General features: G+C 37.6%; 1 protein-coding gene across 5 annotated transcripts in view; it reads right to left on the bottom strand.

The window, feature by feature from the left end:
- LOC100741104 (dipeptidase 1-like) overlaps positions 1-26,354 on the bottom strand; it is a 151,843-nt gene that overhangs the window by 13,720 nt on the left and 111,769 nt on the right. For all 5 annotated transcript variants that reach the window (XM_033320804.1, XM_024367749.2, XM_033320803.1 and 2 more), the window contains 3 exons: positions 10,786-10,918; positions 6,107-6,257; positions 1,751-1,820 (listed from right to left, as the gene is read on the bottom strand). In XM_033320804.1, coding sequence (XP_033176695.1) covers positions 1,751-1,820; positions 6,107-6,257; positions 10,786-10,918 — 354 coding nt within the window. The remainder of the gene's footprint in view (positions 1-1,750; positions 1,821-6,106; positions 6,258-10,785; positions 10,919-26,354) is intronic.

Genomic DNA, 26,354 nt, shown 5'->3' with positions numbered 1-26,354 from the left:
CGAAATTCGTAAAAATACCCAGTTTGAATCTTCCTCTTTCAGAATTAATCAAAATATGCATGTACTTGAAATATTTATATTGCACGCGGGGGAAGTAATTTCCTTCGATATTATAAGTGTTAATAATATTATCATTTTACGAAAAATGTTTAGCTCGATATGTCAGTTTTCTTCCTCAAAAGTTTGTACCATCGAATAATATAGACAACGCAATTTCCTCGCGAGCGGCGTGGAACGAAATATTAGATTATTTTCCAGCGATTTATACGAAAGATTCGCGTCGTCGCCGGATGCTTACGTAATGTCACACAGTGGTATTGAAAGCAACTCGAATTCAATATCGAAAGAAACAAACGCGAGGAAAATCCTTTCGGGAACTCGGTTACATCACGAAATTATTTACAGTCTGTATCGTAACAGCGGGTCGAGGCGAGAGTGCAGCAGGAGAGAGAAGCAAGACAACCGGGAATAGCTTTGAAATCCTCGGATTAGTGGAATTTTGTAGTAAATTGTCTAGCAAGGTAGCCATGTGGTACCTTCGCAATAACGATTTTGTACCGACGTTGTTTCAATATAGTCGATGGTGTGCTTGAACAATCGAGCTATGTCTGGCAATGTAGCTTGCACACGAACACAATGGAAACCGTGGTCCACGGTGGTGCGCATGTAAATGAGAGGGAAAAGAGGCAAAGAAGAAGAAAGAACGGGGAGTAACAAAGAGAAAACGGTGGAAAGGGCAGCATCCAGTAGAACGAGACGAGAATTCGAAGGGGAGAGATTAGCGAAGGAGGGATGGAAATACTGAAAAGCAAAGGTGGTGGGGAAGATAGCAGAGATGGCTTATTTGATTTACGTTCTCGCTTGCATCTCTTCCGCTTCCAACCCCTTTCTTTCTTCTTTTTTTTATCACGCGACAGAGACTACCACCGAGAGAGTGCAAATTCCGCAAGATCGATAAAAAATGCTCCATCTCGTCCCCATCTCTGTTCACAAAAAAATTCACCAGTGTTTCTTTTTCTCTTTCTTTATTTCTTTTATCTTTGTCGTCGGTATATCGAGATTCGTGCAACGAATTTCGGCTGGGAAATTTTCCCCATTCCGTTTTAACGATTGAAACTTCTCCGCGAGATTCTATTCAAATAGGTCACGCGCTTATAACTTCAGGAAGAATGAAGAAACGTGGCGTAAATAGAACGCGCATCGTCATTGATTGCTTTTCATTGATTATTATTTACCTTCGTTCATCGAGAGTACTACGGTTACTTATAAATATAGCGCTTATCGCTCGGAGACGATCGATCGATCGTTCTTTAATATTTGCCCGCCTACCTGTTTTCAATACGCTGTAGAAACTGTTCCCAGCGAAATGTTAAATGAGATGGAATATCTTTTCAAGAAAACATTTTCATGTACTACCTTGGTCGTTGATGGCACAGTTATTAATATAATCGCCGTACAACTTATGTTTTAACGAGTATAATTAACGTAGTTTAGATATAATATTTCGCGCAATTGATTTAGAAATTCAAGCAATGTATTGATATTTATCCCAATAGAATTAAAATTCAATGGAATTTGATTTAAAATTGCTTACTCATTATGACGTACGAAGACAGCAAGAGGGATTGTTTATTGACAGTCTATTCGACTTAAAAATTATTTTTTTGTAAAGCAGGGAACAGTGACTTATCATTTCTCTGCCTTGTTGCCTGCATATGCATGTATATGGTGACTTCGTTTGTTAACTTACCTTTCCAAACTCACTGAGGCCTGGTGTCGAATCCTGGGTACTGTTCGTCTCGCCAACTGAACAGACTGCCCTGCCAAGAAAATGTCTGTTAGAATTTCTTTCTTCTTTTGCGTAAAGACGCCGGAAGGTTTAATAATTTTTTAATATACACGCTTTCTGTCTGTTCACTCGGTAAACATGGATTTCTCACGGGTTAATTTTTCATTTGCCAATGGAAAAATTTCATTTATCCAGACGAAGGAAATGCCAGGTCGAAATCCTACGAATCGTTTTAAAATCGAGAAATAATTTATCACCACGCGGAAAAGCAATTTCTGATCGTAAGAACAGTTCGGCAGAGGCGCAGAATCGTTCGGGGGTGGTCGCAGTTCAGAAGGTAAAAGATCGAAAGATCGTCGGCGACTTGCGAAGCCATAGAAAATTTAATCCGAGCCACGAAAGCCGGTAATCTTTCTTCTCCGGTCGATTTTCACCTCGATGCCGATGTCACCGCGGAAACGTTTTCAGAGGAAGGAGGGTCGACAGCTCGTCGTCATCGAGAACCGCGGGGAATCCAATCGTCTTGGCAATCCCCCGTTCCCACGAGGAAATAGCGGACGAAGACAAAGGAGAATGTGAGAAAAAGATGGAGAGACAGAGGTCAAGGATTAGAGATCGATTAGGCCTATCTAACATTTTCTGTAAAGCGATTCCGGTATCGTCGCAAGAAAACGATTGTTTGGTAATAATTAGGGACGAGATCAGGTTCAATGAAAACAGAGTGGCTGACGAAAATATTGGGACTCTTAGAGAAATTTTTCATGGATATATTATGTATGTTATGGAAAATATTTTGAAATTTCGTTAGCACGGTACCGAGACATGGTTTACACGATTACATTGGTCAAATTTGAAACTAATCTGTAAGTAATCAGTTCGGATAATCGAACTACTTACTTCCCTACTTGCTGTACTTTTGTTTAGTCTCGACTGATCCCTAATTTTTCAGCCAGTTACAATATGTACACGAATTCGTTGTACACGGAGGCTGAATTCCATTAGATAGAATTTTCTCGACATGCTTCCCTCACATACGTATCTACTTTTCCTTATCCGTGACACCTTGCGGCGAAGCACGGCGCATTAGGCCTGTAGAAGAGAAAAATATGTAGCATCGAAACAGAGATTTGTTCGAGGACAACGTAACTCTGGTTCTTATTTACAGCGCCGCCAGCCACGGCGTCGAGGGACTCGTAAAGTAGGCAAGGATTGAAAAGCAGGCTGTGAATCGGGTCGACGCGGCGGCTATTGTCGTCTGATACTTTGGACTCGAACTGTTAGTTACGGGCAACGATATCGGCCATCGAGTAGTACATTTTGCATTCACGATCATAGACGACTACATAGCCGGCTCGCTCCTCGTTGCAAACTCTCGAGGGTATAAATTCCAGCTTTGTGACAGGAATTATTCTATCTTAATGGTGAGCTTTCGGTGTGGAAAGTATATAGGTCGTGTTGTGGATACGCTTTAAGGTCTGCAGCTTCGCGAAGTGTTCTCTGCAAAATTGATGCTCAATAGCGGCGTATCTGCTATCTGAAAGGAACTTGTTATTCCGTTGCTCCTATCCGCCGCGTTCGATACGTTTTTCGGGCATCTATCTATCGAGGTTTCAACCATTCCACTCGTTGTTCTACCGGTAAGATAATTTTGTTAGTTTTTGTCGGATATTTGAGTGGTATTTGTTCGTGAATTGTACCGGCAAAAATTTATCAACACTGGGACACAAATTTAATAATCAAAGTAGTCAAATTCATGTAAATTCATGTTTATGAACGTTGTTAAACAAATGGAGCTGGAGATTTATGGTACCTAACTTGGATTTAGACCCAATGGAGCAAAGATTTGTTTCACACCTTAAACATCATAATTAAGATTTAATTTTCAAAATTTTATGTATTTTTTCAAATTATGTTTCTTATAAATGCTTAAAAATCTATAATCTACTCGTTATTGAGCAAACAGAACTGTAAAAAGTTCCATATAAAACGCACGATATATCTATAAAAGACTTTTTACGTTGAATTTTCAAATACTTTCGTAAGTCACCGTATCTCGAACTACACGACTCGCAGGAACAAGGATTTAAAATGTTTACCTCGCCGTTCGCCAGGGTAAAACCCGACAGAATTGAAGAGATGCATGAAGAAAAGCTTTATTTACAACGGAGCCCGGTACAGAGCGTGGGGTATCGTGGGACGCATAAAACTTGCCTGTACGATTGATGTCCTCAAGGAACTCACATTTCTAGCTCGTTTCGACATTATTCTAGTAGCAATCCCATGTTTCTGGAAAGTCCGAGCGCGACGATTTCGGGATTCCCGCGAACAGAGAGAAAATAATAAGAAACTTTGCGGGCTGTAAATGCGGGAACCCAGATCGGGTCTCCCGAGATTGAACCGTATAGCGAACCCCGGGAATTTCGTTGAAATATAGCGACTGAAAAGGAAACCGCACGAAACTTGTTCGATGCAGGGGGGAATCGATGCTGAAAGAAATTCCTGCGAAGGATCAACTTCTCGTAAAAGGAATCGGTTATTGGACGTACGGGAATCTGTGGACTCATTGAGGCATCTTTCGATCCATTCACTGCTTAGTTAGAATCGAATAAATATAAGAAGGAACTTTTGCAGGAATTTTCGTCTCTAAACACAAGGGACGTTTTTATGAATTTTCATGCGAGTAGTTCCTATATGTGCTATGTACTATTAACGAGTCTATTTTACTCTGGACAATTTGGTTAAGTTACGGTAATAACATGTGAAATTTGTTAAAACGTAAGTGCCTTACCAAAGATTTGACAAATTTCTATGAAATCTTTCTATGAGAATGAAATGTATAGAATCTGATAAAAAACGCTGCATTAGAAAATAAGAGAACGAGTAGTTTTTGTCACCATTGTAAAGTTTTAATTTGAATTGAATATGTAATGTAATATAAATATAAATGAATATGTAGTATTTGAACTTCATCTTTTCTTTATATAGTCGGGATCAAGAAATGTCCTAATATCGATGAAAGGGGATGTACTTTGCTGTGTATTGAGACAGGATTGTCGATCCGAATCAAAGTTCCTTTGTTTCCTTTCGAAACAAGCTTCTTTTGACCGTTCATTTCTTCGAACGTAAGACGCGAATGGAGGTTTTTGGCAGGGTACTGAAACCGCTGAGATGGAGGAAATTTTCTGTGCGCCAAGGTTTCAGATTGCGTCGAGCTCTTTCAGGTTGATCGGCCATGGCATAGGTTTTTCTTCGGCGATGGATCACGGTATAAAGCGGGGCCGAACGACCTGGTAAAAAGTACTCGTAGTAGTCGTATTTGACGAAAGAGCGGGACGAAAGAAGTTTCACTGGCCGATTAATTGAAATGGAAAAGGGTCCTTTGGTTGAGAAATGTTTTGTACGGAATCAATTCAATGTGCGATTTCGGTCTGATAGCAATGCTTTCGGGACTTCCTTTTTTCTCACCGAGCCGAAAGAATACCATTTTTCTTTTGTACGTTTCTTTCACGATCCCATTATATTTCTACGGGGTATATTTTGTACTCGGTAGCATAATTAAGAACAAAATTAAAAGAATTTTCATACGAATAGAATGGTCGACTAATATTGGCAGCAATAAACTTTTTCCATTGAATACTAATGCGCTCCTTTCGCTATTATTATAAGTATTCCATTGAATACCTACACTCCGAAAATTTGTACGATCAATCTTTTACAGTGAAAATTTATAAAACCGAAACGAGAATTGTAACTTAAATGTTTTATTCATTTTTATATTTAAGATCATTCTATCTTTTGTTATGCCATTCATTGCGGTTTTGCAGATGTACGTACGTACGTATAAAGACCTGAATTAAATCACTTGGTCGACTTCATGACAACATTTCGATATGAAATTGCGTGTATTGTAATTCAATCGTTAATTAAATTGCTCGTAGATTCTGGTTTCTCGAATTGATTATCGATTTATCGCAACGTGAATTGTACCGAGTATATTTTGATACATAATTAATGGACTGATATTATAGAAAATGATACGGAGACAGTTAAAGGTCTATCAGGTCAATTAGGCAGTTTCGAAGTCTATACACGGAATATTGAAATACTAAAATAAATTTGGAATCTAACTTATCTTGTTCGTTAAGTTTAACACCAAATGTTGGAAACTGAAAATTTAATCCTGTTCGATCGTAGCTGTTGATTTATGCATATAAGACCATAGCGAAAACATTTGCCTCCGCTCCTACCCAAACTTTATTTAGAAGTTTGACTATAAATTTTTTTGGATCTTTCGAAAGTGGTATGGAATGTACTCACCAGGAAGTATCGCAAGCATGCGTTAAGGTAAGGTATCTCGCGCCCAGGCCGTAAAATGTCCTGAGAACACCTAAGGAATTCCCCAGGGAGTGACCACCTTCCACCCCGATAAGACTTGCGATTTTGCCTTCTCGATGCGCTTCGATAAGACCTACACAATACGAAAAAGTACCACTTTGTTTAGTACGTTTATTGCATCCGTATATTTGAAATTGTCCACATTTTTTCACCAGGAAAAGATAGGTTATGCTCGTTGAGAAAAATAAACACGTTATCGATGTATCCACTTAATCGTGATTGAAAGAGCAGAATAATAATAAAGAACAGAATAATTTGAAGATATGCCGACAGTTAGAAAAATATGTATTTTTAATCTCTGTTCCAATAAAATCCTCTTTTTCCCCTCAAATATTCTCTCAAACTCGTTCTCTACTTCAATAAAAACCATGGTAAAATTATTTTTGTCCTTTTTGTCGGTTTTTTTAATGTTGTCTGCAAATTTCTAAAAGGGCGGGAAAGTGGGTGGGATTTCCATAGAAAAATTCTTATCACCGTAGACCAATCAGGTATCAAGGAATTGCTTGGAACGAGTTGAACAAGACCCAGTGTTCTCATACTAGATTATTCAAATCGAGTGAAGAATACGTAAGTACGCAAATAATTCGCTGCTTGTTCGTTTTAATGGTTACAGAATTGTAGTTTCTTCCTGAATGGAGGAGGCTCTTTATTTTCTGATTTTTTATTTACCCAGCATCAGTTGTCCTATGTAGTTGTCAGCAATTATCGTTGCCTATTTTTAAACAATGGAAATACAGAATAAAATCGTTTCGTTACATACACGTGACGTAAACTGGTCGAAACTCACGTGAATCTTATCTGACCTTTTTTTTAAATTTTTCACTCAATAAACAATTTATAATTTCCTAATTCTATCATTTATTTGGATTTTGTTTGTATCTGATTTGTTGTATCGTTATGAGATTAGGTGATCGTTACGTACTATTCGACCATCGATTCTCTTCAGCCAATGATAAGTATCCATATAAGTATGAATTTAATGAGTCGATCAGTCATACGAGGTATTGCAGAGTTTAACCACCAGTTTCTCTACAAATCACCTTCTTTTCCACCTACTGCCCTTTTCCTTCCACGACCTTGTTTCGGTTTCTCACTTGGCGGAGCTTCTCAAACTTATGAAAATGGTTGACAGCTTTCTGGAGCAGGTTACTTGTGAAAAGTTTTACAAGGCGTTTGCTATACTTCGCTCGACTCCGACTGTCGCACTTGCCTTACGTTCTCCTCTCATTTTTCTGCAACGGCGCAAGCATAACGTAACCTTTGCTTTACGTTTGTTGCACCGTGAGTACGCACTGCAATTCCAACTGACAAAATTCTGTCGACGACTCTTTGCATCTAACCTTCCGAGTTATTTGCAATGACAGAAATTGAAATGACAATTATTTTAGAACTTGCACTATTTTCCGCACTATTTCACATTGTCGAGTGAAATAAAGGTAAAATAAGTTGTAAAGTAAATTTTATAAAGTAAAGAAGCTTCATTATGCAAACATTTTTGTCTTTCTATTAGTTCGGATATGGGAGGCTCTATTATCATCTAATATATATGTATATACTTGCGACATTAATATATGTAAGTCAATAATAAATTGACATATGTAACTCAGTTAAAAACGTTAACACGAGTACAACGTCCATTTCTATTTTATTTGAACTTCAAATACGAACTTCGAGATGTAGGTCACAAACTTCAAATACGAGTGCGAAATTCTAAGAATCTAGTGCAAGTTTAAAATAGGTCACACAATTGGAAGTTATGCTAACGTACTGACCATTCATCGAAGATAAATTCTCTTTCCAAAGTACTCGAAGAATTTTGTTCACCCCATAGTGATAAAAAATGGGGTCGTAAAGTATTCAACGGGAATATTAGGGTGGTTCTTTTGCAAAGAAAAAGTGTGGGCGTAGAAACCGCATTTGACACGATACTAAGTTGCAAATTGATATTACAACACTCTGATAGGATTTGTTACGAAGCTTCGTATTTTGTTAAGTATCTTGGTTTAAAATTTTTCGTGCGTCGAATTTAAGTTATACTGTCTCATACTGTATAGGAAATACTAACGTCCATATCATAAACTTTAGATCAAGAGCAGATTAAGACTGGTTTTACGATCATCTTCAGGTTTCAACTATGAAAAAGAAGATTATCTCGAACCAGGACTGTGGTTAAAATTTCAATTGTAGGGATTCTGTGTTATAAACATAACTTGTCAAGAAGTTTCCTACGGGGCTTCTGGTTTTATTTAATTTCGTATGTTTCCGTTACGTTACCCTGGTAATGGTTTTCGCGTGGAACTGTCTGGCTTCGTTGAGAATTCAAGGAAAATGCATGTAGAGGCTCAAAAGACAAGTGAAAAGTTCTATTCCTGACTTTCCGTTGGATGTTCCTTTTGCGACCCCGATTCGGTTTCCTAGTTGCCAGAGTTTCTTGAGCTTATGAAAATGGCTGACAGCTTTCCGACGTGGGTTACTTGTCGCCGAAACTTTTGCAAATTTCCTCGCGCAGGTTATAGACTCCTTCGTTTTTGTTTTTCTTCCTTATCATTCTCTCTCGTCCTTCCCTGTGGTAATTTTCCAAACTCTTTGCCAGAGGAATAACTTTGCGTTTTTAAAAGTCCGAAGCTTGCGTATTGTTTGACCGAACAGAGCTGGATGAGAGAGGAAAATGTCTTTGGCGGCAAATAGGATTTTATCATATTTTTAATAGAATCGTCGCTGTCGACGAATAGATTGGACTTTATTATGATATTTGAAAATTTTAATTTAGAGTTGGGAGTTCGCGAAAGAATATTCGGCGTATTTCTGGCAAAGCCATATTTCACAAAATACAAGTGCGTCAGAATTTTGACGTCAATCTACGCTGTAATGAACGAAACTAAATTTGCTTTTAAAAAAGTGTAATAATTGTTTGTTCTATTTGTGAAATTGTTTGATTTAAACAAGCAAATAGGATATTTTCGTGGAAACAAAGCCGCGAGTTACAGTGTATTTTTGCACTACTTTATTCGTTAACTCAGTGAGAAAATATAGGAAAGAGTAGAAGAGACGTGAAAATTTGCATGAAGGCAATTTTATCGATTAACTAGCCGCCGATAAGCAAACATTTTTCTCAACCGTCGGTAAAGCTACGACAATATGAAACGGTGCTACCAAGTTGGAACCAATAATTACTTTCCTCTTGAATGATACTGCTTCAGAGAAATCGAGCAATTAATACTAGTTTCCTTTGTCCTCTTGAGTTTCCTCGAGAGCAAACTTCCTACCCGGCTCTGTCGTTTCTGTTGCATCCATTGTTACTTGCAGTTGGTACGCGATTCTAGCAATCTAATTATCAGTAGAACAAGTAGCAACATCTTAAACTTGAAAATCTGTTTTGTTACTGCTTATTGACTGTTATTGTACCAAGTTCCTCAAAATTATTAATTTCCATCGCTTGTATAAACTTCGCAAGGTAATTATAGAAACTTATAATTGCATTATACTTTGTTCAATTCGTTGAATATCTTTCATTTTATACGAGAGGCGACTCGTTTCAACAGCTCTCTAACCATTAACATATACACTGCTACTAAAATATGGCTATTCATCTTCAGGAGCTGCACAGTTTGTTCATCAAAAATATCTTTAGCTTCAATGAGTCATTTTTGTAAATTTTTGTAAATTAAAATGGGTCATACGTCTATTTACCTAGCATTGATTTTTAATTTTATTGATTTCGAATTATATGCAAAACTGTTACAACGTAATTGTACATTTTGTAAATCACTTGGAAAATATTACATACAAAAATGAGTTTTCATATTACTTGAAAGAACAAAGAAGAGATTTGTTTACTGCACTTAGTTCCTATTTTTTTATTATATTACATTTTCATTTTCCAAAGTAACTTTTACGAATTGTTAGAATTGTTAAAATATTACCTTCTCGTACATATAATTTAGCCTGAATAATAATTAAATAAGGACCAAACAACATCGGAGTTCCATTCCACGATGCAATTTCTGCTGTAGTAAAATAGAGAATTGTAAATCTTTCGAAATCCGTGGTAATGCATTGTTCGTTCGTAGAACGTAAGTCTCGCTCCTTTTCTGTTTCTCAGTGCTATGAAGCTGCATTTTTTATTTCTGTAGCAACCTTAGGGAATCGTACCTGATAAATATTGCCTACACCATTACGTACACCTTGATATTCTGTGCACCAATCTTCCTCAAGACGCTCTTATCTCTTCTTCGTAAGTTGAATCGAACAAACTCTAAATCTCATATCTTGCACTGTGAAATAAAAACTGTTATATAGTTTAATATTTGAAGGAATAATTTCAATTATATTAAATGTATGCAGCTCTATATATGTAGATCTTGAAGCTTCGGTAAAATATAATCAAAGTAGTAGAATTAGTGTGATCAACAATATTATTCGCATAGCAATTTTATTAATGTACTTTTCATGTATTACTTGGGTCAATGATTATTAAATCAAAATACTATTTAATAATTTAAAACATTCATGTTTTAAAAAAAAGATCCATGTTTCCATCCTTTTCGAGATCAATGTTTTGCAATTAAAAACTGATCGTGAATTGAAGTTTCGAAGCTCACCTTTGACGGAGGTAACCAAAGTTAAATGTTGAGCATTCATCTCGGCGAGCCGGCGGATCACGTCGATCTGTTCCAAGGAAAGTTGAACCGCATTCAACTGTGCTGCACCGCATGGAACGTAGGCAGACCAAAACTGAAAACAATTAAAGCAAATGTTACGAATAGTTTACAACCTTACTTCTATGAGAGATTACTAAAAACACACGTATAACTCTTAACCTTTTCTAAAATACTTTACTAATTCTAAAATATTATATTGTGAGAAATATAAGCCGAAGATGAGAGGCGACAAGTTCTTGATAGAAACATTTTTAATAAACCATGCTTTCTACTTATTTCCCATATTCATGACATACATATTTAACGCTTGTCGTATTGAGTAGGATCGAAGACTTTGATAGAGTAAAGTGGATTCGGATGGATTATTATTGATATTGTCCACGCATTTGCATGGTTTCGGTATTGTGTGCCGTTAGTTAGCCACTGATTGTAGCGGGTAATACGTCCATAATCATAACACTTGAGAACACTTAGCACTGGACGATAGACAGTTAATTAACACTTGTCGTTGTACGAGCCGAATTACATTCACGTGCTCGCGTGGAGTGCTCCTCCCTACTTTGAAAATTATTGTGCACAGACAATTAATCAACTCGTACATTAACGCTAATTTCGTTTCGTGTCAAACAACGAAAATATAATATCGCGGAAAAAAAATAATCGTAAAAATTGAATTATTAGGTATGTACTATAACATACCAAATTACCATTTTATTCATTATAGATGCTTTTTTATAAATATTATTTTATTCAATAGGTAAATGGGGTGTAACACGTTGACGAGCGTATTTCTCAATTAGGAATGATTTTCGAGTACTATTAAATGATAAAAGAAACCAGTTAATAGATCTTGTTGATATTAAATGCTGTTATAATTTTAGATTAAAGATTATAATACATTGTGGCGTAAAGAGAATTGTCGAAAGAGATTATCGGTTAAAGCTATGCGATACCTAAATGTTATTAAGGCTGTACACGAAACGGTACCTAGTGATGAATAAAAAGTTTTCTGGAACAGAAGGGGACAAAGCAAAGAGCAATGAGGCGCGCCTCTGCATTTCACTAGGTTCCGCTTTGAGAAGCAACGTTACCAATTACTCAGCGGTCTGATTACCGTAGAGTTTCTGTGTCAGTGTAAATATTGAATTTCGGCTCTCGTCTAACCCGATTGGCATCCCTGATTCCCATGATGCAGCTGCCATGACGTCAACGTTATTATACTAATCGCGTGGCGATATAACGTCGGCGGTGGCAACATGAAATTTTATGGAAAACAAATCACCTTTTAAACAAAGGGGAATGATTAAGTGAAATACACGCCGTGAGTTCGGCGGTGGCTCCTTTGTTAATTTTACCCGCTCAGCATATTTTATACGATATTCCTTAATTTTCGTTTAACTTAATTTTAACGAGAGTGGTATAAGAGAGGAAAAAGAATTTCAATCTTCAACGAGAGTGGACAAAGGGATGTCTTATTAAATCAATCAAAATTACAGGTTTGAAAAAGTTCGAATATTCATTTAAATGTCGCTTAGTAAATCCGAATCGACTTTGAAATTTCCATTAATCGTTTGATTTTCATTGGAATTTATATTTTTCTACCACAGGATTCAATTCTTCGAATTTTATCCACCGATTACTATTTGCAATCTTCGTAATGAAACGTTTATCTCTCGTACTCAATTTCTTATCAACTTTCGTGGCAATGAATTCGAGAGAGAGAGAGAGAGAGATACAAAATTGTAATATTTGTAATACTTAACAGTATCTTCAATATTTTCGTAACGTATATTTATAAAACTTTAGTAAAACCATTGTACAAACTAGTGCTTGTAATCCCTATAACATATAGCACAAAAATAGTATTATCTTCTTATTCTACGTAACGCAATTGTAAATCGATCGTAATTATAACGTTAATGCAGCTTTAACGCGATTTAAACGTTTCCAAAGCTGGGGGTAATGCTGAAAGCCAGGTAATGAGAAGATGGAAACAGCAAATACAAGTTACACAAGGCTTCATTTTACTTTAACTTATGCGCTCCACGTTCCGTAATTTAAATCGGCTTCGCGTAATTATTTAAATCTACTAGATTTTAATGAGAGTCCTTTATCACTGAACACGATGCCCCTTTTGAAGTCACCTGTTATTAATTAGTCGGTTACAAATTAACCGGCCGTCGTCGGTTTCCCCTTTTTTATAACCAGAATGTTTCCGATGTGAATATAAGGAAAATGGCTTCTCCATCTCGAGCTGGAAAAACGGATTAAATATGAAGCGAGACAACGTTCCATGGTTGGCTTTTTACACCTCGTACTCAGAGAAAATAATTGAGTTGTTGCCACGTTGCTGAAACTTTCACGGTAAATTGGGTATTTTCCCAACTATAAAATGACAGGATCCAGCTAAAAGGCGCGACGCTGGATATTCTCGGAACGCAGTTATGTGCGTAAAAATGAAAAATCTAACAGGAGTTTGTATATCGCGCGTAAAATGTTTTATGAACGTATCAAATAGAAATTCTTTTCTTTGCTATATACGTTCATCTGAGATAGCTAAATTTGCTTATCTACATGCACTATATGCTTTCACTCGTATACTTACAATTTTAAGATCGAAAGGTCTGACATTGCTTACTGATCGAGTCAACGTTTCAACCAGTCAGCGAAGCGAGTCTGATAAGTCTATCTCTTCCCTGACACCCGGTACAGTAAGTAGTAACACACACTAAGCGTGCATACACAGGTAGTGGAAATCGCGGTTAATAAGCGGACAGGAGATAAAGCCGTCTGACTGGAAAGAGACACGCGTTCTTCCAGAAGGGAAGCAGATAATACGGTAGTAACGTAGTACGTAGGTTCGGCTAGCTTATTTTATTCAAAACACGAATTCACCGTCAGGGAAATATGCTTTCGATAGAAAAAAGGAAAAAAGGACAGGGAAAATGCAATCAATCCGGTGACGATTTCAAAGCAACTTGCTCGTCGAGTCTCGCACAGCAGTTGGTGTTCCGTCAAGTTAACGTTCGATAGGAAACAATTTGTTCCTTCTCGCGTGGCCAACGTCGGAAAGCGTCGCGCGACAATTAAAATTCTTTTGGTTTTCATCGCGGCCGAGTTTTCAGCGAGAAAGCAATTTCGGACGTCATCGCGAGAGTAGAAATTAAAAAGTCTCGTTAATTCAATTACCGATTGAAAGTTTCCTCGGCCGTGTTAATTAAAAGCGAGACACGCGATGTGATTCCTCTGCTTTGTTTTTCGTATCGAACAGTAGGTTGTCGTTTTTTCTTGTCTGCTTTTGTGTGAAATTAGTTCGAACGTTTTCAGGCTATTATCCTTAGCGGTGCAATAACTGGACTAACGACGTTTGCTTAACGTCTTATTGATGTTTGGCGCACCATCTATTAAGCGCGTGTCTACCTTATTTTGCGCAGTTAGAATATCTGATACGCCAGAACTCCATCTATGTCAACTGCATTTATCTGAACGAAATTTTAATTAATGCCCGATTAACTGAGCTTTTGCTGGTTGGATTCATTTATCTGAACCTGAGCTCCTATTATATGAATGAAAAATAGTAGGTAGTGGGGATAATTGCTTCAATTACATAAACTGTTTGCCCTCTGACAAGTTCAGATAAATGGAGTTCCAACGTAAATGGAGTTCTACTGTACTGAAAATTAGCGTCGTTATTTCTCAAAATATGTCGAAATATGGAATTCAGATAAATGCGGTTCTATTGTACATACTACGCTAAACATCGGGCGCGTTTAATAAGAAAATGATACCAGTGCCAAAAATGATTCTGTTGTAGCCACTGTTGTCACTTTAAGACTCCAAGATATTGCGAGTAATTTCGAGAAAGTCATAAAAGGCCCGGTTTGCTCAATATTCTTAAAACCAGTCGTTTAGTCCGATCCCCTTTCTTCTCTTACGGTAACTAACAGAATGAAAAGTTCCTTTGATAGCGAGGAGCCGTAATAATGGTGGTTATTTACGTTATAACGAAATTCTTTATAGGAAACAGCTCACGAAAGACCGCTGTAAAGGGTGCGTTTACACGACACTGGGTTTCTTCGCGTATTTCCTTTTTGTGCCATTCGTTGTTATGTTTCCTTCCGTTCCCTTCTGTCCTCTCTACCGTCGAACAGCAGTTTCGCCACCAAGAAAATGACTTTCTTGCCTGCCTCCTGGTTTTACGCGTTATCTCGTCTGTTCGAAATAACGGAGTATTACTCGAGGTAAACGAGCAACGATAGTCGTCGATTATTGCCGGTGGCTCGTCAAATTCAGTTCACGGTGTGTGTCTACGTATTGTCGATTATCTTTCGCCAGTGGTTTTCCATACGTTTTCGAGGGAAATCGATAAGAAAAGAGAAAACGGAGCGAGTCGATTTGTGTTTTCGTGCTTTTGAGGATGAAATTTCGTTATTTCTCCATTGTCCGAGGATCCTTCGTGGACCAAACTCGGTAAACAGGATAATTCTCGCGAGATATTTATCGACGCTCGTGCATTCTCTCTTTTATCGGTGGGCGCTTCCGGTAATCGGCTCTTTTATTGGCTTCCACGGCTTCCTTCTTGACTTTCCCGAGGTTCGACCGCGATCTTCCGACTAACCCGAATGGAAATAGAAATTCTCTGATCTGTTTCGCGTAGAAAGATTTTTTATCAAGCAGAAATTTAGTTCTTCCAAGGAGAAATTCGTTTTTTTCTTCTTTTACAAATTTGAAGTATCGATTCTCGCATTTCATAGCTGCAAAGATGTTCAAGAATGAAGTTACTCTATGTACCAGTGACAATAAGAAGTACAGGTTTGTCACGTTTTCCACTCGCGATCTCCGATTATCCTCGCGATAAACTAGAAAATCAGTTTCTAGTCCACTTTTTCTGTAGCGCACATGCAACAAATCGTGTTAGCTGGTCGCGCAAAATGTTTTCATATTCCTATGATGGTTTCACGGGAGAAAGAGCTTTACCCTTCTCTGTGATCTGGTTCCAAACAACTCGAGGGGACATCGAAAGTGCGTTAACACGCAAAAGAAATCTGCATCGACAAAGTTCGCTGCACGCGGGCACTTATGCATAGATAAAGACTCGCGGAGGATACGCGGAGAGTAGTGAGATGAAATCTTGTTTCCATTCTAAGTCCGACGAAAACTCGAAGAAAGCGCAGTAATCGTAAAAAGAGAATCAGCCAGGACACTCCGCTACATTATTTCCGACGTTCGGTTCGACGAAACAACCGCGGCAACTTTCGGATGCCACAACGCAAAACTTAACTAACTGTGCTCTGAGCGGAAAACAAGTTAATTTAAGCGAATTGAAAATCGTTAGTGAGTTATGCACTGTTAGTTTCCGCGGGATATACTTTTCCAAATGAGAATGAGTCGTATCCCTTTAATAGAGCCGCGGAACTGGTGGGGAAAGTACGTGCCGAGAAATTTGATTTAATACGATTAGACCGTGGATAGTTATGCAAATTCATGTTTCTATGAAAGCAACTGAAGAAATGGAATTTGAATAGAAATTTGTCTCGTTTACTAAATACCATAACGAGTATTTTACTTTGAATATTTTACATATTTTTAGATCTTTGAGTATCGTTGTATTATGTGTTCTGTAAACATCTTTAAAACGCAATATGCATATACAATCTAAGTATGATTCGATAATTTGATAGAATATAGATTTAATCTTCGTAATGATTTTCATACATATTTACGTGAAATAAAAGTAAAGCAAATATTCAATAATAACGTAGCTTTAGGAGTGTAATATAAAAACGTAGAATGATACGATACGGTTCTATCTTTTTCGTCAATTTAATATTTTAGTGCTCAGCGTAATTCTCTTTTATGGAAGTAAGAATTTTTTACGTACACAGACGTAATCGTAGTGAAATTTCCGCGGGCTGCAGCAATTTATATCGCGAGGCAAGGAAGCGTGATTTAAATTGTCTTCTATAGGAATGTGTCGCGTAATTAATAATTGAATACAGACAATGACACAGAAGTAACAGCAATTGTTAGACTGCAACGTTCGCGTCTAAAAGCTCGTATAATTACACCAACGGTCACGAATACATCAACGAACCTTGAAATCAATTTTTAAAACGAATATAGGAACGAATTTGGAAATAATTTTACAAATTTGCAAATAGGATATCCCAGTAATCGTAATCGTATAATTGACAAGAAAGCAAGTTTTCGTGAAAAAATAAAACGCGTATTGGCATGTAAATATACTTAAATAATTTTGTGATAAAGTGTTTAGTTTCCTTGGTAAGTTAGATACACAAAATTAGGTAGATGTATGTATGCTTTCGTGACTGACTGTAGGTACACGAAGAGTAACCAGTGATCAATATTGTTCGTTATATTTGACGTTAGCCCGCGGCATGGTGTCAATTCATTACAACGATGGTGGAACGAAAGCCATACAGAGCGGTAGGGTCATAATACGGGGGAAGGAAAATGATCCTTTAGGAAACCAATTCGGATCGAATCTTCCCCAGAAGCCGTAAAACATACTGCTCCCCCAATTTTTGTTGCTCTCTCGCAAGGGTGAGAACAAATCCATACTTGTTCTTTACTTCTGCGAACGGCCCTATTACTTTTCCTCGGTTGATCATCGTATTCCTTCCTTCTCTTTTTTTCGTCTCCGACTTTGTGCTCCGTCCTTGTTCTTCAGGACCAACATAAAATCCACGATCGCGTATTAAACCTTTACCCTTGTATTCTTAGTTATATTTGTAAAAATATGAATTTGCAAAAATATCTGCAATCTAATCACTGTAAAGTTCAACATTAGATTTGCTTATAAATATCGAGTAATCGTTAAGTGGAAACTGGCTGCAAGCTAATGTTCTTACGCCATCGGCAAAAAAATACGAGAGTGAACACAACACGTCGTAAACCAATCCTGCCTTTAAAAGCATGAATTTCCGGTTCCTCGATTTTCTGTGCGAACGTTGTATTGCCTGTTTACATTATTAACGAAATAACGGATGATGCTTTTTTCTCTTGAAAATTGCAAGTTGGAAGCTCACGACTCGTGCATCTTCCCGTAGTTAGCAAAGTCGTTTACCATTTAGAATCCAGGTCAGGGAAATGGTTTCGCATCCCACTTCCGATCGGCTCTCCATTTTCTTGGTAGGCCTTTATCTATTCTTTCGCTATTCATAGACAGTCGCGAACAGGGTTCACTGGATACGATTCTCGTCGTTGGTCCGTCGTTAATACGATATGGATTCATTTTCAAGTAGCTACGATCGATTTATCGGCGTGAAAGTGATTCCTTCGGGAAACCTTAGAGACGTCGCTTCGTTTCCATGGGAAAGTACTCAATTGGATTATCGGATGACTTGGCTTTAGACCTTTTCCTACACTTGCCTTCTTTATATTTCACCTTAATACTATTGTTTTTACTTAATTGTTTCGCTTCAGAGAACGTTATTATCTTACGATCAATTTTCTTAATCTCTCTCTCCCTCTCTCTCTCTCTTTCGAAAAAAGAACAGAGTATTTACCAAGCAGTGCAATACAGGGACTTAGAATCTGCAATTTAAAGCGAATGAAAGAAATTTATGCGTTGAAGAAACAACAGAATATCCGCAACGAGAATTTCCTTCTCTTGTATGCGCTGCTCGTGTTCGATCAATTTACAGGGGTCCGCACTTTTCCGAGTAGTTTCCACTCTCACGTAACCCTACCTTGTTAGACGTCAAAGTCAATATGCAAACGAAGAAGCGGCGAAGTGCTGGAAGCGCGCCGAGGCCGCCGGTCTTATCGAGTTTTAATATTTATTCGTGCCGCGGGACTGCATTTTCTCGAAGAAACTAAAAAATTGAATTCCCCTGGAGTAGGCGCTTACCATCGATGACAATGGAATCGCCACCCTCTTGGAATTGAGTCTCGATAATCAAATTACAAATCGCCAATAGCACGACAGGGGATTCTTTGCCCTGGCTTTCCTCACTGACCCTCCAATAAACGCAATCGGAATTTCAGATCCCGATTACCTGCATTTTTCGCGCTTATGCTCGCGTCCATTCTATCTACATTTGCATTTCGCTGCTTTTCTCCCTGTTTGTTTTCTTCTTTTTACCTTGTTTACTCTTTCTCCATCAAACTTTTATTTCTTCTCCTGTTCGATTTCTCCTGTTTCTCCTGTTTTGATTCGGATAATAGCGCCACTATTTCTCTGTAAATCTTATTTTTGAGTTTTATCACAGTATTACTTTATGATATTATTTTATCATATTTGCATACCGTTGCATTTACTATAGCATTTGCATACTAATCGATTAGGTCCAAATATATTAAATTTACTATTATGTTATTCAATTTATTATTATTAATTTACTAAATTCCGATCGTGAATAAATAATTGCCATGAAAATTTCAGATCCAGACTACCTACGTCTTTCGTCCTTATGTTCGTTTTCTTTCAACTTTCATTTGCATCTCGCTGCTTTTTTCAATGTTTGTTTCGTTCCTTTTACCTTGTTTAATCTTGCTCCACCAGTTTCTCATTCCTTTACCCATCCCTTCGATTTTCTTACCCTCGTCACGGTTTCCCTATCTCTCATCCTCCTACTTTCCCTCCCCCCGTTCCTTTTTTCGAGTAAATTTAAAGCTACCCCATTGCCCGAGGAAACGCCCTGTCGATTTATCAGTGAAACTCAGGTTAAGTAGAGAGGAAGGAAAACGAGACCGAGAGACGAGGGAGGAAACGCGAACGAAAATTGGCGGATGTATTAGTGTTTGCGTTAGCTGGCCGGAAGAGCCGCTGGTGTACCCAAACGTATCCAAAGAGAATAGAAACTACCCTCGTGTTAGTGGGAGAAGAGAAATTTTGTTGGGCGCTCGAGTACTCTTCTTGGCTTCGTATAATATGATGTATTTAAGGCGTGCTTAAAACATTTACAACTGTTAACTAGGATACCGTTTATTACGGAGCTCGAGGATCTTAGTTTACGAGTCGCACTAAATTGTTTTACATTCTACGTTTTCTTCTTTAACAAGATTTTACGTGTGTAGCGTACGCATACAGTTGCTTCAAAAAATGTTTCTACACATCTTTTTTTTTTAACGAAGTGCTTTCTTATCAGGTTGTATATATCATTTCCATGGTACGAAATTGCAGTTGTACAAATATAAAAGTGCTACCTCTGAATGATACGAAAATTAATACACCGTGGGTCTAAATTCGTGGTACAAACGAAATCAGGGAAATTCTGTGGTTCGAAATAAGGCGAAAATCAAGAATCAATTCGATAGAAGCGTGGTGGTGGAAGCTTCGTTTTCGAGAGAAACGAACTTGAAACCCCGTCAAATATACGTGTACTTGACCAATTGTCGATAAAGGTGATGCATTAATCTTTGGTCCATCCGAAATGAATCTTCGACACGGTGCGGTTCGTTGTTAATTACTGAAATAACTTTCTAGAGCGTGTTTGCGAATTCCTGTTAACCTTCCCGCATAACCATGGTTCGCATGCGCTTCGTATTTATCGCGTGGAACGCACGCAGGTATTCATTTCCAAGTATCCGGCAGAACGTTCGTGTGCTCTGGATCGTTATGCTCGTGTTTAATTTTGTGGTACACACCAGTGTATGCAGATGAATCTCATATGCGAGTGTGAGTATATCATTTATCGAGCATTTTCTGCATTCTTTGCAATATTCCACTCTATATAAATCATAAAGATTACGATGGGTACTCGCGATTTTGTAACGAGATTAAATCTTGTAAATAATAAACAAACCGTGGAATATTTTTATGCGGCAATGTACGCCGATGCATATTTTAAAAAATTGTGAAATCGAGTAAACGAAGTATGTGGGAGTATTGCAAAATGAATTAATAAAGAAGTTACGTAGTACGTTTGCGACCATCAGGATGAATTATGATTATCTCTGAAAACAACTCTCGAAAATAGCGAGCAAGTGGTGAGATTACAATTGGACAAATCCTCTCTGTTCGAATTATATAAAATTTCCATCGATGAAGGAGCTCGTCGAACGTTAGCTCGTAGAAGTTCAATTCCTTCGAAATGCTGAATATTAAATAGAATGCAACACAGTTTTATGAAACTAGCTGTTAAACGATGCATACAAAACGAACTCGTTTTTACGTAATATTATGCAAATACACTTTCCAAGAAAGTTAATCCGTTCGAAAACTTAGGTGGTGCGTTTCAAAACACTCAAAAACGCATATTCAAGTAATAACATGGCAGACTAAGAATTTTGGTGATGTAAGCCAAAGTTTCGAGAATTCAAGTTTAATCGTGTGGTTCAGCTTTTAAGGATGCCGACAGTTTAGTTTCTTATCCGGCGAATTACAATTTATAATTTCATTCTATGGCAAAATTATAAGTGGTATATTGGACTTCTGAATTATATTTCTATTATTGCATAATTTGTTTTTTTATAAATTGAAAAGCTACAGATTCAATGCCATGAACAGATAATTTTCGTCAGGTTTACCTATTACTGAAATGATTTTTAAAATTAGATACTTTAAACCTATAATCTGCTAGTTGTATAAGAAGATATTAAGTACTCTTTCTAGTTATCTACTGCTTTTCTACTGATTCTTATACTTTGATAAAATTCACATTATGATTAAAACTGATCTCAGATACAGGATCCATGTGAAAAGATAAAAAGGAAATGCCTTCGAAGTCTGTTAGAGATATCCAACGCGTCAATAGCAATTCGCGATATCGAGTTGAAACTTGAAAAACAAAAAAGAAAGTAAATTAAAAGATTGGATGGCTGGGGTTGTTTACCGAAGTACAATATCTCGATGGAAAAGGATGTTTCGTAACACTAGACGAACAAAAAGGAACGATGGGTCATACGCGAATAGATCGGAATAAACGGTAGGCGCAGCCAGGGTGGGAAAAAAGAAAGTAGCCTGCAGGCTGTGAGCCCTCTTTTTACGAGTTTGCATCTTGAAGGATGTTTGCGAATGCCGAACTAACGTTGAAGAAAACAAACACTTGAAATGAACTAACGCAACTGCCGAGAAGTTTGCAAATGTGAGCATCTCACGCATACATAGGTATATGTAAGATGGATGCATCTTTGAATTACGAATGATCCATCTGCGAACTTCCAGGGAGAAGTTTCACGAATTTCCGTGAAAACATCCGCGAACGAAAGATGTGTCTCAAATTTTTCACGTGAGTCGCCTTCGTGATTTTAATAAATCTCTTCTGTTGCTGTTTCCACATGCGTACGCTTGTGTGCGTGCCTGTGCATATATGCATGGAATATCTGTTATGCTACGAACGCGTATTCTATTCTTCGCGTCAAAATTCCGCAGTTCTAAAAAAGAATACAGATCACAGTGGTCTTAATATTTCCTTTTTTCTTCACAAACAGAAACGATATTCCCATGACATTCTTAGATCTGTGCGTTTTTCAGTGAAGTTTTATACGGTGTATTACTATTTTTACACAATTTCAGGTTTTATATAACTTTAGGATCTGAAGTTGGCGTCATTTGATTGCTACGGTGTTTAGTTTGACATTGTAAGAATACGCAGGAGAACTTAAACTTGCAAAGTATTAAATGAAAACTATGTTTAATAATAAAATTATTAACTTAACATTAACAGCGAATCGTCTGATTCTTAAAATTGTCCAAAACTGATGCATTTCGTGAAGAATAGAAATTGAAATGCCTGAAATCGAAGATTTTATAAGCTACTGTACATAATATATCGTACTACAGCTTTTCTCTTCTTCTTGATATCGTAAAGGTAGTGATGAGTAAAAAGTGTCGGGGCTTATTTCTTTTCTTTTATTACGTTTTCATAATTTAAAAGTCAATCAGAGCAAGTCATCCTTATTGCAGAACAGGAAATTAAGCTTTTGGCGAGCAGCCTATGCAATCAATACTTCTCATGAACAGCATGCAATAAAACACACCTCTCGTTATTAGCACCCGTTGAATTTTGTCGAGCCATTTCTTACACGAGAAAAATGGTCCAAAACGGTTCGATAAATTTTACTTCAAAGGATTGAACGTAGCATTGTCTCGATAATACATTGCACGAAATCGATTCGAAAATACACGCATAAAATTGTAGTGGTATGAAATCAGGCGACATTGCGGGTCTAAATATTGTCCTTTTCATATTTTATATTTTTGTCATAACTTTTTAATGAAGCTTAGAACGATCTATGTTTATATAACTATGTTTATATTTTTTCTTATTTATATCCATAGAATATCCCAAACAAGTTTGGCCCGATAAAACTGGGTTACTATATATATATACCTATTTATTTTCATGCTATCACTTTAATTCTGTTCGCTTCGCTTCGTCAGTTTAATTCTGGTCATCGATAACACATATTTAGATGCACGTTACAGGTACGTAGTTTCAAACAGACGTTTCTATTGAATCATAGCATTTTCTTACGAAGCAAAAATTTATCTCGTTTCGATGTGTACCAACTATAATCAGTGCTCCTTTTCCACTGTTTTAATTACGTTCGGTCGAATTCACCTAGAAACATGCCGCATGAAAGAATTTTCCATTCCTCTGTACGCGATTCGTTTGCTTGTAACCAACACCGGGGGTTCGTCGGTTTCGTTCAAATAAAGAACCCAATGAAATCCTCTCGTTAAGTAGCAGAGGAGTGCGTTTACTCTTTGAAAATGGCTGCGTGCATCAGGACTGGCTGGTATGACCTAATTATGATAGCGGTACGCCAGCCAGAGTGCCATGCACCTACTATAAATGGATGCCCGTAAACCAGTCCTGCATGTGCTGCATCACGATTATACCCTCTCGTAATAACAACCAATCCGTCTCACCCTTCCCAGCCACCGCCATAAATGACGAGGAGAGGTGCATGTGCGGAAGTAACGTTTTGTGAGCCGCATCTCCGTAACTCCGGCGAAGTGATTGACATATCGACAAACGCAACCACCCCTTTGCCCGATTTTATCAGCCCTTCATAAAACTCTGATTCGTTGTTTAACGATTAATCGTTAACGAGGACAATCAACCACGCTCCACTTTTCACGGAAATTTCATTCAGAGTTTTTTGATTCGATTCCAACAGATGGAGAAAATTCTTCTTCCTTCGGGTTTGATATAGATGAAAACATTGGAATTTCATTGTACAGGGTGATGGAGAAGTTGGAGGAGCTCGTATGCATAAGCTGCGTTCATCGATCGTTCTTTGTTCGTTGATTATTTTCGAGTAACGGCGATGTACGCGAGGGAAATTCCTTTTGTCGAGTGAAGGTGCTGTTTTATGTCGAAGATAGAGGAAGAAACGTCGAAATCAACTTTCTCGTATAGGTATTTTTTAAGAACAAGTTTCAACCCTTATGCTGCCAGTCACAAAAATCTTATATCTATATAAAATCTGCGTTCCTAAAAATTGTAAATGTTTAAAATTTGTCTAACACTTGGTCGGTTCGTTTTGACTGATCCATTGATTTGTTTTATTTTTCAAGCGAATATTCTCCACGTTCGTTCAGTCAGTGCCTATAGGATAAGTGGAAGAATTAATTTCAACGTGTGATAATTAACAATGACGGGCAATAATTTGACCCGATGCTCGTAAGTGACATTTTCGGTAGTTTATCGTCGCGCGGAATATATATAATTGAATAATTTAAACGTTCGAGCAGAATTTTGTTCGCGTTGCGTCAGTCGCAGTGGCGTGTAAGCACAGAAAGCCCGCATGATGGTGATGCTTCTGTTCGTAGGTGAACAAGAGGCAAAAAGAGGATGTGTGTTATGCAGGGTGGATTCCAATGATTTTCATAGTGATTGACGTATCGACACGTGCCATCTCTTTCACCTGGTTTTCTCGTCACTCGTACAATGAAATTTCAGCTTTTTCTATTTGTGACTTTCAATGTCGAATTAACGAACCTCGAATGGATACGCGTTTCAAGCGAAATTAGTTCCCTTCACGAGTCGAATTCGTTGATTTCGTTCGAAACGTGTAGGTTAAATTAACAAGACGAATTTCTATGTAAAAGTTTGAATAAGTGTTTTAACACGTACGCTGATTCACGAAACTATAATGGATATATCGTATATATCATAGAGAACTTTTGGAAATTTCATTCGCGCAATTTTACCACAACTTTGTGTCGATTTCGTTATCTTCAATCGTGATGTATCGACGTTACCGAACTATGGAACATTACTCATTAGTAATCTGTGTGGTTGGATCGTTAGAGGGCAATCCTTTGAGTCCAACACAAAACCAGTTTACGTATGAATTTGGTGATTAGAAACTATTGATTAGAGCTTGGTAATTACGTGAGACGCCAGTCGTACGATGCTGGAATTTAGATGCGGCTCTTGCTAATCGTTGTGATAGATACATTTTGAATTCGTCATCAGTCCTGAGAATCAGGAACAGAACATATCAAATATTTAAAATTTACAGAAGCTATATAATACCGCTTGACATAAGTCGTAATGAGTTCGTAAGAAACAGGATCATCATAACGCATATCTCCAATGAGCAAACAAAAGAATAGAACTTTTAAAATCAGATATACGTTAAAAAAGATATAACGTCTATGAAGAGTTGTTAAAATCATACTACTTGACTCTGCTTTAATAGACTCTTCCTTAGGTTATAACCGCAGTAGTTATAACCATAAAATATCACATTCTTCGGAATTCAGCCGATAGAAATGCGAAATTGAACTATTAAGACGGTGAGTAGTAGGTGATCCGCGCGAGGTAACTAAGCCCGCGTAATTATCGTGTCAATAATCGAAGGGCAAAGTTTCTCTTGAAGCTTCCCGGCCCATTGACACTGGCAGAGTCGTTAGCAAGCCTTCTTCCTGCTCCGCCAAGTCCAAATAGTACCCGGTGCAAACTTGTCGAAGTTTCGAATGCACCACAACCCAGCCCGAATACGTAATGAGTACGTGGCCTCTTGGCTTTGGACCATTATGCAAGCCGGACCATTATGACTAATCGCTTGGAATGCTTTGCTATCGGGGCCAAGCAAACATTTTGCGACGAGAATGATCGGCTGAGCCTTCCCACCCAGACGAGAAGAATGAAAATTGCTCGATCGTTAACTTCGATTTACGTCAAGTTCCTGTTGATTTCAAACCTGTTCGTTATATCGTACCAATTATGAGATGCTTTCTGTAATGGAGAAAAACGTCATAGAAACGAAGGAATATCGTAGGTACGAATGGTAGGTCGTTAAAGTTTTGATACTTTTTCCATTGATTATACTCTGAGTTTCATTGAGAGATTTACCGATTCTGTAATACATTTGCAGTAGATTAATTATCTGATTGGTCTCTTTAATGGTAATATGGCGCTATTATGAAAGAAAGTACAGCATGCTATTAAAAAGAAAGATAAAGGTGATCTGAAAATCTTCGAAAGCCCTCTACTTCAGCTTTTGTAAGCGAACTTTCTATATTTAAAAAATAATTAATAGACAAATAATTAAAGAAACGATAGGATACAATCAAGTATTTCTTT

Source organism: Bombus impatiens, unplaced genomic scaffold (genome assembly GCF_000188095.3).
Source record: "Bombus impatiens unplaced genomic scaffold, BIMP_2.2 scf_0360, whole genome shotgun sequence".
Taxonomy (NCBI): domain Eukaryota; kingdom Metazoa; phylum Arthropoda; class Insecta; order Hymenoptera; family Apidae; genus Bombus; species Bombus impatiens.
Note: the sequence above shows the minus strand (reverse complement) of the source record. Positions and strands in the feature narration are given on the sequence as shown.